Here is a 13,312-nt window from a genome sequence, read left to right as displayed (position 1 = left end):
AATACAAGTTCTACCGGATACAATTTACTGTAATCCTGGACAAAATGTGGACAATTAAAAACACATATATCATCTACGTATCTATATATAAGTAGGTTATCTTGGAATTCTCTTTCTGTATAATGTAGATAAAGGTTTGCGATTATGCTTGATGCTGGACTTCCCATAGGTGTGCCAGTCACTTGTAGGTATAACGATGTTCCGTCATATATATAATTATTAAAGATGCATAATTTTATTAGAGAATCCCAATAGGTTAAATCAACCTTTATAGCATTTTTATTTTCTAAATATAGTTTCTGGAGGACGACTTCTAAGTTATCAAGATTAATGCTCGTAAATAGACTGTTAAAGTCAAATGTTTGTATTTGATGAATATTGTTATTTTTTAGAGCATTTATAATAGGTAAGTTATTATTTATTATAATAGTTTTATTTAAGTTATTTAATATAATTTTAAGTAACTTTTCTAACGTTTTTCCGGGAAATTTAGCATAACTATCTCTACATGATGTTATGAATCTAAAAGCAATCGGTGTTTTGTGAAATTTGGGTATGCCATATATAAATGGAAATTTTAGGTTATTATACTTTAACTTTAATTTTTTATGCAATGCAATTAATTTTTTGATTATTATATTATGGGAAGATGCTATATGTTTATATGTATGGCTAGACTGTAGTTCATTTTTAATGATTTCTATATAATATGATTTACATATGATTGCATAATTACAAGCAGCTTTGTCAACGGGAGTAATCACAAAATGTTCATGTATATCTTTGAGCTGCCTATTTATTAATTTGGTATTATATAGATTATCTTGTATGAATTTCAATTGATTATATTTGCTAGATATGATATTAAGCATTGTAAATAGCCACATGTGGTATCCTTCAACCGGTATGTTATGGTTGTATGCTGATCTTATGCAATATTTAAGTAAATCTAGATATAACAATTTTTTAAAATTAGATTTATTAATAGGTAAATTAGGTCGAAATTTAAAACCCAGTGATAAAATATCTCTAAGTTCAGGATATGGGATTATATCTAAATTGCCGGTTATAATGTGATTATGGTTAGGATCCACGTATCTATGAAATGAAGGTTTGTGGCAAACACATGTATCCTGTCCGATGTTAATATTGTGAAGGTTTGTAGCTATTGTTTTATAGTTACACGCTTTAAGACCAAATGGTCTAGAATATCTAAATCTGATATTAATATGTAAGTTATTGATAGGCAGCAAGTCATTACGTAAATTAATAGTTTTATGTATATCTAAATCATCCATTAATTTATTTTGAAAGTATAAGATGAGGACAGAATTTTCCGGCTGCTTGCTAACATTCAAAATATGACATCTGAATTTGACAATGTCTGATATGATGTGCATAAGATGAGAAGATACAAAGACGTAATCATTGGTTTTTCTATTTAGTGCTTTGAGTACACTAAGTTTAATACTGAAAAGTGTGTTGTGTATTTTACTAATATTTATAGGATCCGTGTCCCACATTTTGAATAAATCTATGAAGTCTCCTAGATGTTCTCGGTTGCTATTATATGTGTTGGATTTACTATATTTCCTATTGCGATTATATTTATGAAGTTTGGCAATTTGAAACATATTATAAATGCAAATATCTTTTAAATTATTCGTCAAATATTTTTGATTAAATTTATTATTTAGACCGTATGGATATAGTGTTTTATATTGTAACATGCTAATATCTTCTTGCAATAATCTATCATTTGCGTTATTAATTACGTTAAGTATAGAAATGAAAATATTACCAAAAGTATGTTTTTGGAAATGTCTGAATTCAATATCATGTTCCAAATTACCTGTTTTCTTGCTGGATTTGTTATTATAAGTTTTAATATCGGAATGATGAAGGTTCATTCTAATATTTAGTTTATTGCTAGTTTGACCAATATATTTAACATTGCAAGTACGACATGTGATCATATATATGACGTTATTCATTTTACAGAATATATGTGAATTCGTATTAATTGTAGCATGATTTGGATGCATATAGGGGCAAGTAAGACATAATTTGTTGTTACAAGGTTGAAATTTAAGAGATGGTGATCGGATATTAGTGCCAGAAGCATTATATGCTAAACTGCTCTGTAAAGTGTGTGATATTTGTGTATGTGTCGATGTATTAACATGGTTAGGATTACTATCCAGGGCAACAATAGTATCCTCGGTCACTTTTATCCTACTCTGCCGATGTAGTATATTATTATTATTATATTTAAGTGGCATAATAAGAGCAAAGTTAATATAAAATAAAGTAAAAGCAAAGTTAATATAAAATAAAATCAAGATGCGCAATCATAAATCCATGAAGGTAAAATTAAGAAGGATCGATGCAGTTAAGAAAATAGAAAAAGAAGAAAAAGCAATCTTAGGTAGTGTGTACTTAACCCAAGCAAAGCTTTTGTATATAATTATAATTATTGATAAAAAAGTAAAGAAAGTTAAAACGAAAGTAACTGTAACTAATATGTAAATAATATTTATGAGTCAAAGCAGTTGCAAGCAATCATGCAATGCACCCATAATGTCTATAATATTACGGATAATATAAAGAAAATAAATCCAACAATAATACCATCAGGGATCTAAGATAACGCAAAAAAAAAAAAAAAAAATTATTATCGCTTTTTACCGACAATCTAGATGACGTCAACTGGGGCCAACCACCCATAATGAAGGCAAAAAACGACAAGGTTCTTTGTTTCTGTGATGATCAATATATGCTAAGTAATTTAAATCTAAACCAAATATATATATATATATATATATATTTGGTTTAGATATATATATATATATATATATATGGAAAAATTCTATCCAATTTTGTGCTCATGTGAATACAGAGAGGGAAAAGTTAAATATACTGAAAAACAATAAAATAAGGAAAATTACTTACGTGGAAGGAGAAGACAATGATGAAGAAGAGATAAAAAATGAGGATAGGCAGGAGTATAACTTGTTTTCTTGTGAAGGACTTCAAACATATTATGAGCACTTTTGGTATTAATGTGAACCTGCATATATAAAAAAACTTATTAGGATACTCATACATACAGAAAATAAAATCCATATCTTTTATTACAAGAATTTCCTACTTCTAATAAAAATGTAAATTAAACACAGTCAAATCAACTAATGCTATTAAACTGCAACAAATAATGCTAGAAAAGTGCTAACTGCAACCAGCACTTAAGTACAAAAATCAAATTAAAACTACATAATAAAAAATAGACAAAAATAAAGGATGCAAGATTCTGTACTCATCCAGGGAAGTGGCATACAGGAAAGTAGTGGCACGCAAAACATCCAATGATAAGGTGCAATTGCTACCTGAAATGACAAGAAGATCCCTCCACTCTCTATCAACATGCAAATAGCACTTCTCTAGCATTATTTGTTACAGTTAACAGCAATGCTTATACATGACAATAACTTTAATTTTGTTACATTATTAGTTCCTATTTCTATTTTTTTCATTAAAAAGAATGCTAAACTTTTAAATCAATTAACTCTACTCAAGTAGTCTTAAACTTTCATCTTTCACTGAGCTATTCATACTAAAAAGCAGCCTATCATTCCAGAAGTTCAGTTTTTTGAAATTGCTTTCATTTTCTAGAAGATGAACTTCTAAAAGGCCATAATTCCTGTTATTAATATAATAATATATTGAATTAATGGTTCCAAGCATACACTCAATCATAAATGTATTATGTCTGTAAAAGTGTATTCATGGGATGAATTCACCTCTACAGACTTGTGCAGGCTGAAAAATCCATAATAACTTACAGAGAAAAACTCTACATGCTCCACCTGAAATAAGTCAACTATGGCCTCAAATGAAGAGGACTTTAGAAATTTCTCCAGATAGCAGCAGGAAACAAACCCAGAACTCTCAAAATGAGTGGCAGATAGCAAGTGTATTATGCTGACTAGCCTGCCATGGAGGATAACAGTGTTCGCCCCAGGACCTATTGAATAGGTGCACTGCCTGGTGAATTTAACTGACCGCCCAGCTAAAATTTAAGTGATTCTTGCGGTACCATATGGCACTGCTCACTGATCAATATTAATTCGAACATACTATGTGATCGAGATCAATGTGACAGGAGCATATAATGTTAAATTATGAAATTAATTTTTGCTATGGATCGCTTAAGTCACATTTATAAATAACAGAAAATTTTATAATATTGCAAAGTATTACACTTCCCTACCCGACTACTTCATAATGCCACCCAGCAGGCAAAATTTTCTGGGAAGAACACTGGATAATTATTATTAATAAGAAAACATATGCTTTATATTCATTAATTTTTAATAACACAAAAGAGATATTTAAACATCCTTACCATTTCAAACTTTCTTGCCATCTCTTTCTCATCTTCATTACGAACCATTTCAAAAATATCCAGATGTCTGAAAGTATCCAAGCATGATACATATTTTACATACTACAATACAATATTCAAAAACAGTTTCTAATATTGTCAAAGAAGACATATAAATCATATACAAACAGTAAGTTGATATTACATATAGAGTTTTCAGAATTTAGAAGATAATGTGAATATACAAGGAAAATGATCCTTGCATAATTATGCCTCTTAATGATCATTTTATATTATTTCAATTTTAAAACATTATACATTTCTAAATTCCATTTCTATCTTTGGGACACTTTAGTGATGGAGAATTTTTTTGCCCTTCAAGGCTGACTTATGTTCACATTAGAGATGACACTGTTATCATTGTTATCCACAAGTTTACCTAAATTCCTAATATTGTTTTAATATAAATAGTATTGCAAAAGGAGGTGAATCTGCAATTTGTTTAAAACTCGGGGGAGGGGGATACACAGACTAATAAAAGGCGGGGGATACACAGACTAAGAGCTGAAAGTGATTCTTGCACTGGTTCTATTGGAATGAGCAGCAGACTCAAAACAAGGTGTGAGGGATTTTAGAGACTGCTGGGAGTCATCGCGGAAAAAGTAAATACATGGGCTGTGTTAGGGTAGCTATGAATAAGATCAAGTGTATGTATACTTGCATGTACACCAATGCCAGGAGTTTGATAAATAAATTTTATGAATTTGAGGTGTTGGTCAGAACATCAAAGGCAGACATTGTTGGAATATCACAGATGTTATGTTATTTGGTTTTTAGGAGCATTAGCAACTAAGGCCATATTGCTCTGGGGATATGCGGTGGTCATTCCCTGACCTTTCCACATTCTCCGTATTTGGTGGTCACGGGCTCGAACCCCGGTCTAATCAAGAAGCGTGTGCTACGCACTGCTGCTCCTGCCCTCGCTACGGAGGCGCCATCATCACAGATGTGGTGTCACACAGATATAAGGAATGCACAATTGGAATTTGGGGAGTACAATGTGTACAGAAAGGATAGACAAGATAGGAAAGGAGGGGTTATGCTACTGGTTAAGAAACACATAAAATCTAAGGAAGTGCAGCCAGTTGACATGGGTGGACAGTGCAGTGTCGAGTCGGTTTGATGTGACATAAGCACTGGGAAAGCAAAATTGAGAGTAGGAGTGGGTTATAGGTCAAATGACTCTGATGAGTATAATGAACAACTGAACAGAGAAATAGAGTGGGCCAGGAAATCAGATTGTTTTATAATGGGGGATTTTAATTTCTCCAGATATTGACTGGAACTTGTGGGTTGGTCACTCACAAACTAGCAAGGCTTTTGTAGATTTATTGGACAATTGTTTTCTATAGCAGCATGTTGGGGAGGCAACTAGAGGGAGTAACACTCTTGATCTGATTATTAGTAGTGATTCTTCATGCATTAAGAGTCTGCAGGTAAAGGAACCACAAGGTGGCAGTGATCAGTGTGCTGATGTAGGATTCTACAACTATAGATGGAACAAACTTCCATCTATAGTTATAGAAGTGCACAGCTTAAATAAATTCAAGGCAGAACTAGACAAACATTTGGAGCAAATGGAGGGGTGAAATGGGAAGGGTTTTTTTTTTTTTGGCTGATGCTGTATAAGCTTGCTTTCTTGCATCATATGCCTCTACTAATGCTCTAACACAAGGCACCATTTGATGGCTCTTTCAAGACTTACTGGTCTTTCACTATATAGTAGAATGGTCTCTATTAGGAAACATGCCATGTGATGATGTATAGAAAAAAAAAAAAATACCAAGAATACAAATCTAAGTAGTGTATCTCCTAACCTTTTAGGAGTTAACTCCTAAATGCGAGCTACATATCAAAGTTGTTAGATTATACATTTCAATGCAGGAAATGAAATAATTTATAAAATAATATACATTTTAAATAATTTTAAAAAAGCATACATTGGTAACTCCAGTGAAAGGGATTGACGTTTGGTCTTCATTGCCTTCTTTACTATTTAGCTTAGTCAAATTCTGATTCTATATTGGGAACTAAAGGCATACAACTTTTGTTATGTGTTCAGTTAGAAATTTTTTTCCACATATAACTTGGCTGCTAACTTAGACTTGACACGCTATTCACCAGTCAGCATAAATTTACTAATAAAGGCCACCTATCATCCGATGAGTGGCAGTAAGCCTTGAAACAGCTGTCATGATGGTGCCATTAGTTTTAAATAAATAGAAGGTACATCTTTGTGGTGATGCTGTTTATATTAAAATAATATTAACAATTCATATCAACTCATGGATAGCAGTAGTATCATTAATGTAAGCATAAATCCATCTTGGAGGCCAAAAAGTTCTTTGTTACTGGAAGGGACCAAAGTGTCTTTAAAATAGCAATTGAATAAACATTGAAAAGAGAAATACATATTATTTTAAAATTATTTCAATTCCTGATTTCAAAATACAATTCCACGGCTGTTAAATTTTATACTTTAATTAAATTATATTTTATAATTCTAAAAAAATTTCAAAACTAAACATGAATGGTGATAAAAACAGACAGTAAGAAACTTATGCCAAGTGATGAGGTATACAAAAAAACATATGATTTGTTTTAAAAAATATTTAAACTGGTTTTCCATTAACATAAAGGTATGCTTCAATTCTCTTTTAAAATGAATGTAGAACATTTTTTTTTAAGACTGGGAGATCTTGAATGCTTAATAAGCATAGTTTGCCTGAGACCAAACAGGGTTCTGAGTCAAGATCTGTATATAAACAGTAAATATAGTAATACACCAACAACTAAGCCAACCACAAAAAAAAAAAGAAAAAAAAAAAAGTACAATTTGACCACCAGGGTAGCTGTTCCACTGGAATTCACATTCTAGCTCACTGATTTCTGAATGAGCCATATAAAAAAAAACTTGGACCTTGAAAGCAAAATGTTGGTACAAAGAAGAAATGCTGATTCCTTCTTCAGTTCAGTGGCAAGTCCTTGATTAAAATAATAATAAATAAATTTCTTTTTATGTTCAAGATGACCACAGCCAAAAGAATTTATATAATCTGACTGGTTATGTAACAAATTAAGGGCAGTCAGAAATTTCTGGCTGTCACAGTTTACAATGGGCCATGCACCTTTTTCTTGGCAGCACATATGGGCTTGAACTCACAATCTCCTTACTTGTGGCCATGAATGCTAACCACTGCACCAAGGCTGACTGTAACATGTTCACAGAAAAGTCTGAAGCATAAGCAATTTATCCTTCACATGACAGTATTTTCAAAAGACTTTTAGGTGTTTTAGTCTGAAAGTCTTTTTTTTTAGACTTTTTAGTCTAAACAGAACTAATATAATCCTTAAATTACATTATGTGATTTTATGAACTCCAATAAAGGAGCAGCAATAGATGCTCCATTAAAGATAATTTGTTGAAGGTTATTTTGTGAAATGACCTTCAACAAAACGTCAATGTTAAATCCAAAAACAAAGGCTTTCTGAAGATGTCAAGGTATAAGCATTAACAAAATGTCACAAATACAGTAGAATAAATTTATTATTTCTGTAGGGTAGTATTTGTTATTGTTCTTCTTCTTCTTCTTCAGGTTCCTTGTTCAATTTGAACATTGGAGACCAAAGTTTTCCAGGCCAACTCTGTCTCTTGCTTTGCGAAAAAGTTCTTGTGTCGTGAGATCCCCTGTCCATTCTTGGATGTTAGCAAACCACTTTTTCCTTTGTCTTTCTTTTGCTCTTTTGCCTTTAACCTTCGCTTGCAGGATTAGTCTCTGAAAGTCATATGATTTGTTGTTTCTTTAAAATATTGCCCACAAAGTCTCTCTCCTCATACTGCTATCTATTCTAATAAATGTGGGTTAGTATCAGTAGTCATAATTACCTCTAAGCAGTTCTTGCATCAAGCACACTTTACAAGGGTGAAAGCAACTCTTCTTTCATATGTTGGCAGGATCTTTGTGACCCATTTGTCTTTTATGAGAATTTTTAATGAATTTATTTGAGCTATTAATGTAATGCCCTAGCACTAAAAATGAATTTTCTTCACTTCTGTAACTTTTTAATTTACCATATATATTATCAACATCTAAGCTGCTTGATGGATGAATAGCCGATATTTCTGTCAGCATGCAACAAATTCAATTCTTCAGCAACTGATCAGTAAATACATAAAAAATTTGAACTCACTTGCCTATAGTCAAATTTTCTTTACATTTTTTTTTCATTTTTAAAGGGAAAAAGTATAACAAATAATAATGTTAATAGATAACATATCAACTGAAGTAAAAATAACTAGAGAGGCTTTAAAATTCTTCATAAGTAATTGGAAACTTTAATGCCTGAGTAAATCTTCAGTGTCCAGATGCAAACCCCACATTTAGGAACAAAAATTATTATTATCATTAGCCATATGGTGCAAGGAAGCCTGAGGCTTATGCTGCACCAGCCAAAAAAAAAAAAAATTCCCAAATTACCCTGAGAGAGAGAGAGAGAGAGAGAGAGAGAGAGAGAGAGAGAGAGAGAGAGAGAGAGAGAGAGAAGGGGATCACCAAGAAAGAGAAGAATGATGATATCCAGCTCAGGACCCTGGGTGTACCAAGCCCATACTCACCAGATGTGAGCCCCTGGTTAAAACCTTTCAAAGAGTTTGGTATATTGGTAAAAATTAGTAAGCATAATGTAATACTTTTCTCCTGATGAGAGAGTGGTGTGACTTGCAGAAAGCTTATCAGCAGGTGCCATGACTAAGCAGCCCTTTCTGCTTGTGTTGCACTTGGAGAAAATTTGAAAATAAAATGAAACAAATGAATTTATGCTATATTAACACTGAAAAATAAATTTGTAATTAATTACTAAATAACACTGCAAAAATGTTATCTCCATTTTTCTGAAATTTATACATTTTCTATTAATCCTGACATAAACTGCAATGCAGGAACTCAAAAACCAGGAAATTCTGAAAACTAGCAAACTTTCAATACCTGCTGGATAGGAGATCCCAAACCTGTACATTTTAAACTCTGCTTTTTCTTCAAGGTTGTTAGAGGAATATACTAATTAAGAATCACATCATATGTATAAATATTGTTAAATAAATAAATGTAAATATAAAATATTTGAAGCTAACATAATTACTTTACAGTCAAGTTTAGTTGTACTGTTATATACTTTACCTGTCTAATGTGGCATTTTCATGACTACGGAGTTTGTCGATGGCAGGTTGAATACCCAACATTAGAAATTCATATCTCAAATGAATTCTGAATTCTAGCTGTTCTTCTCCAGGGCCATAGTTAATGATAGCATTAATGAAAGACATAATTGCTGTTTTGAGATTTACTTCATCTTGGTAAACACCTGTGCTGCGATCCAAATCATTTACTATTATCTGAAATGATTAAAAAATATATATATTTAAATAAAGAATTTTATTTACCAGATATATAAAATGGCATTTCTTAACAGGGCAGAATATTTGTGGAAATAAACTTTATTTTTGAATATACAAGATAATTAAGTTCCAGGTGTGTACAAATCATAAACTTAACATGCATTAATGCATTAAACAACAGACATTACAATCAGCAAGTTAAAATAAATATTTACATAACAATTATTATATAACAGGGGACGGATGAGAAAGGTGTTATTAGCAGCCATTCGCAACCAACTTTATATTTTAAAAGATATTGTTCACAAACCATTAAATATATATAGCATACTGCTTCAAGCTTTTAACAGCATGCTAATATACAAATAATTTGTGTGAAAATAATTTAAGTGCAGAACGTTCCCAGCAGAAATTGTAGCTTACATGTATATAATTCCCAATTGAGACCACAGATTTTAACACTTACATCATTGTCAAACATTCAATTACATAACACGATCTTCTCATTTAAAATAAAATAGTTTCTTTCACATTACAAATATACATAAAATAAAAAATAATAATAATTCAAGGTACCTGAAATCTTGTCCTTTCTGATGCAAATTTCTGGAAATGAATCATAGCTTTCAAAACCTTTTTATGCCCATCTGGAACAAGACAAACAGCTCCAAGAATTTCCAAGACAGCGATTTTAGTCTTAATATTCTCTGAACTAAGACTTTGAGCAATAGTATTAATAGCAGTTGGGTGTGCCAGGACATGGGAACGTCCACTCTAAAAAGAAATATAACATTAAAGTTTAATATAACAAATTCATTTTTCTTTAATATAAAAATAAAAAGAAAATAAGTCATGTTAGTAGAAACTGCTAACGTGGCTTAAAGAAAAAAAATTCTTGTTTTCTTTCTCAATTAAACATAAAACCAAAGAGTGTTTTTAAAATTTCTTATTTTGTTTATTAAATTAGTTTAAGTTTAATGTAATTACTATATTTTCAGAATGAAAAAATGCAGCCACATTTTAGAAGGCAAATTTCAGGAAAAAATATTTTATTCCATATATTTGAAACACAAATTCACAGTACTAACTAAACAAAATGTTTAGTGCAAAACAAAGCTTTTCTCATCGTATAATGGTAATAATGTATCATTGTTACCAATGTAATGGTCTGAACTTTCAAAAAGAAGATCATCTTCAGGGACATCAAGGACACTGCTGATTATACACTGCTTGAAAGACATGGCAACTGTTTCACTAACTCTCACTAATTTTTCAAATATTCACACATCTGGAAAATAGTTAGTCACTTCATTTGTCTTGCTGGTGTCAAATCATGATTTGATACTTCCATCCATGTGTTCTGCTCCTCACACATGAATGTTTTAAAGCAGTGGTGAGTAAAACATGTCCTGCGACCTGGTCTAATCAAGAAACGTGTGCTACGCACTGCTGCTCCTGCCCACCTAGCTACGGAGGCGCCACTGATTCCTGGCACGAAGGCCACAATATTGACCCCTGAACATTTTAGATTATTGATGCCACCTGCAACAATAAAAACCAACAGAAATGCTGGCTTGAGGCTATGCATATACCAAAAAATAAACCTAATATTAATACAGGTTGAGTATCCCTAATCCAAAATGCTTGGGGCCAGAAATGTTTCGGATTACATGGCATGGTGGAGTTGAAGTAAGGTGGAAATAAAATTTAGATATCATGCAAAAATTCAATTTTATTTACCAAAAAAAAAAAAAAAAAAACAAGATGGTCTCTGCTTCCAAAAGAATATAAATACAACAATTACTAATTCAAAATTCATATTTTGTGCAAAATAAATTCCTCTTTATTTACCATCATGAGAAGGAACATCACAAGAGGTTGAGGGACCAGGAATGAGGAGACATTGTGCTGAATGGACTTTTTAAATGTTTCTTCCAGAGTCATTTGCCAAAGGTTTTTGTTGTATAAGTCTCTCTTTTATTTTATAAACTGACATTATTTCTTGTTCTGTTATAAAAGCACACTGCTCTAGTCCTTCAATGAGTTCATCACACTTTTTCACCATGTTGCCTATAGGCATTTTTACTGCAGTGCTAACAATGTCATCTTCATCATCACTTTTTACCATGATCACCTTGATTCAGAACCATTTCAGCTATTTCACCATCAGTCACTCAATGAATAACTGGGGCCTCATTATCAATGTTAAAGACTTCTTCAATATCCACTTTTTCCAGCTTACTGACAGGCTCTGAAGGCACTGTTTTTGCATATGTAAGGAGTTCATACATCATCTTTTTCTCAAAATCATTAGCTTCTTCATCATCATCACTGAGCATAGTCGCAGGCCAGAGGTTGTGCCAGAATGCATAATTGAGTCTTTAGTCACTGAGGTCCAAGCATTTACAACAGCATATATAGCATCCTTCAAGTTAAACTCCTTCTGGAAATCTTCCACACCCATGCCTCTGTTCACTGCTGCCAGCTGTTTAAGAAAGTGTTTTTATATTTATACTTAATTGATCTAAGGATACCCTGGTGACATGGATGAATTAATGAAGTCACATTTGGGGAAACTATATGGCATAAACATTATTTTTGATGAGTATTTCACTGGAGGATGAGCAGAAAATCTTGCAGTCATCATCCAGTCCAGCTTCCCTGCAGTGAGCACAAGCTGCTGGTAAAAAATGTTTGTGAAACCAATCAGAAAAGATGTTCCTGGTGATCCATGCCTTTTTTTTTGTTAGCAAGGATGCAAGCTTTGGCCTATCACAGCAAGTTTATACTTATGCATGCCTGCTGAATTAGTACATTCCAGCACAGTTAATCTGTCCTTGGCATCGTTAATTCCAAGAAAGTGTTTTTATATTTACACTTAATTGATCTAAGGATACCCTGGCCACATGGCTGAATTAATGAAGTCACGTTTGGGGAAAGTACATGGCATAAACATTATTTTTGATAAGCATTTCAGCTGGGGGATGAGAAAAACAGTTGTCAAGAAATAACAAAATCTCGTAGTCATCATCCAGTCCAGCTTCTCTGCAGTGAGCACGAGCTGCTGATACAAAATATTTGTGAAACCAATCAGAAAAGATGATCCTGGTGATCCATGCCTTTCTATTAGCATAAAAATGGACTGGTAAGAAATTCAATCCCTTAAAACAGTGAGGATGCAAGCTTTGGCCTATCACAGCAAGTTTACACTTATGTGTGCCTGCTGCATTAGTACATCCCAGCACAGTTAATCTGTCTTTGACATCCTTAATTCCTGTTGGGGCTGTCTCACCAGCTGTAGTTAGTGTCTTCCTGGGGCAATAATGCCAAAATAATGATGTTTCATCAGCATTATAGACTTGTTCTGCTGTCATATTTTCATCAGCGATGACCTTGGCAAACATGTCAATGAATTTCTCCACTGCCTCATGATCAGCAGATGCTTTATCACCACAAATCTTATAAAAAAAAAA

General features: G+C 32.5%; 1 protein-coding gene across 1 annotated transcript in view; it reads right to left on the bottom strand.

The window, feature by feature from the left end:
- LOC150082307 (disheveled-associated activator of morphogenesis 2-like) overlaps positions 1-13,312 on the bottom strand; it is a 201,075-nt gene that overhangs the window by 98,272 nt on the left and 89,491 nt on the right. Inside the window, exons 7-10 of the mRNA XM_090380484.1 lie at positions 10,416-10,613; positions 9,622-9,836; positions 4,406-4,472; positions 2,953-3,070 (exon numbers count right to left, since the gene is read on the bottom strand). Coding sequence (XP_090236610.1) covers positions 2,953-3,070; positions 4,406-4,472; positions 9,622-9,836; positions 10,416-10,613 — 598 coding nt within the window. The remainder of the gene's footprint in view (positions 1-2,952; positions 3,071-4,405; positions 4,473-9,621; positions 9,837-10,415; positions 10,614-13,312) is intronic.

The sequence above is a fragment of the Mastigoproctus giganteus genome, chromosome 8, assembly GCF_048544385.1.
Source record: "Mastigoproctus giganteus isolate SK-2022 chromosome 8, ASM4854438v1, whole genome shotgun sequence".
Classification (NCBI taxonomy): domain Eukaryota; kingdom Metazoa; phylum Arthropoda; class Arachnida; order Uropygi; family Thelyphonidae; genus Mastigoproctus; species Mastigoproctus giganteus.
Note: the sequence above shows the minus strand (reverse complement) of the source record. Positions and strands in the feature narration are given on the sequence as shown.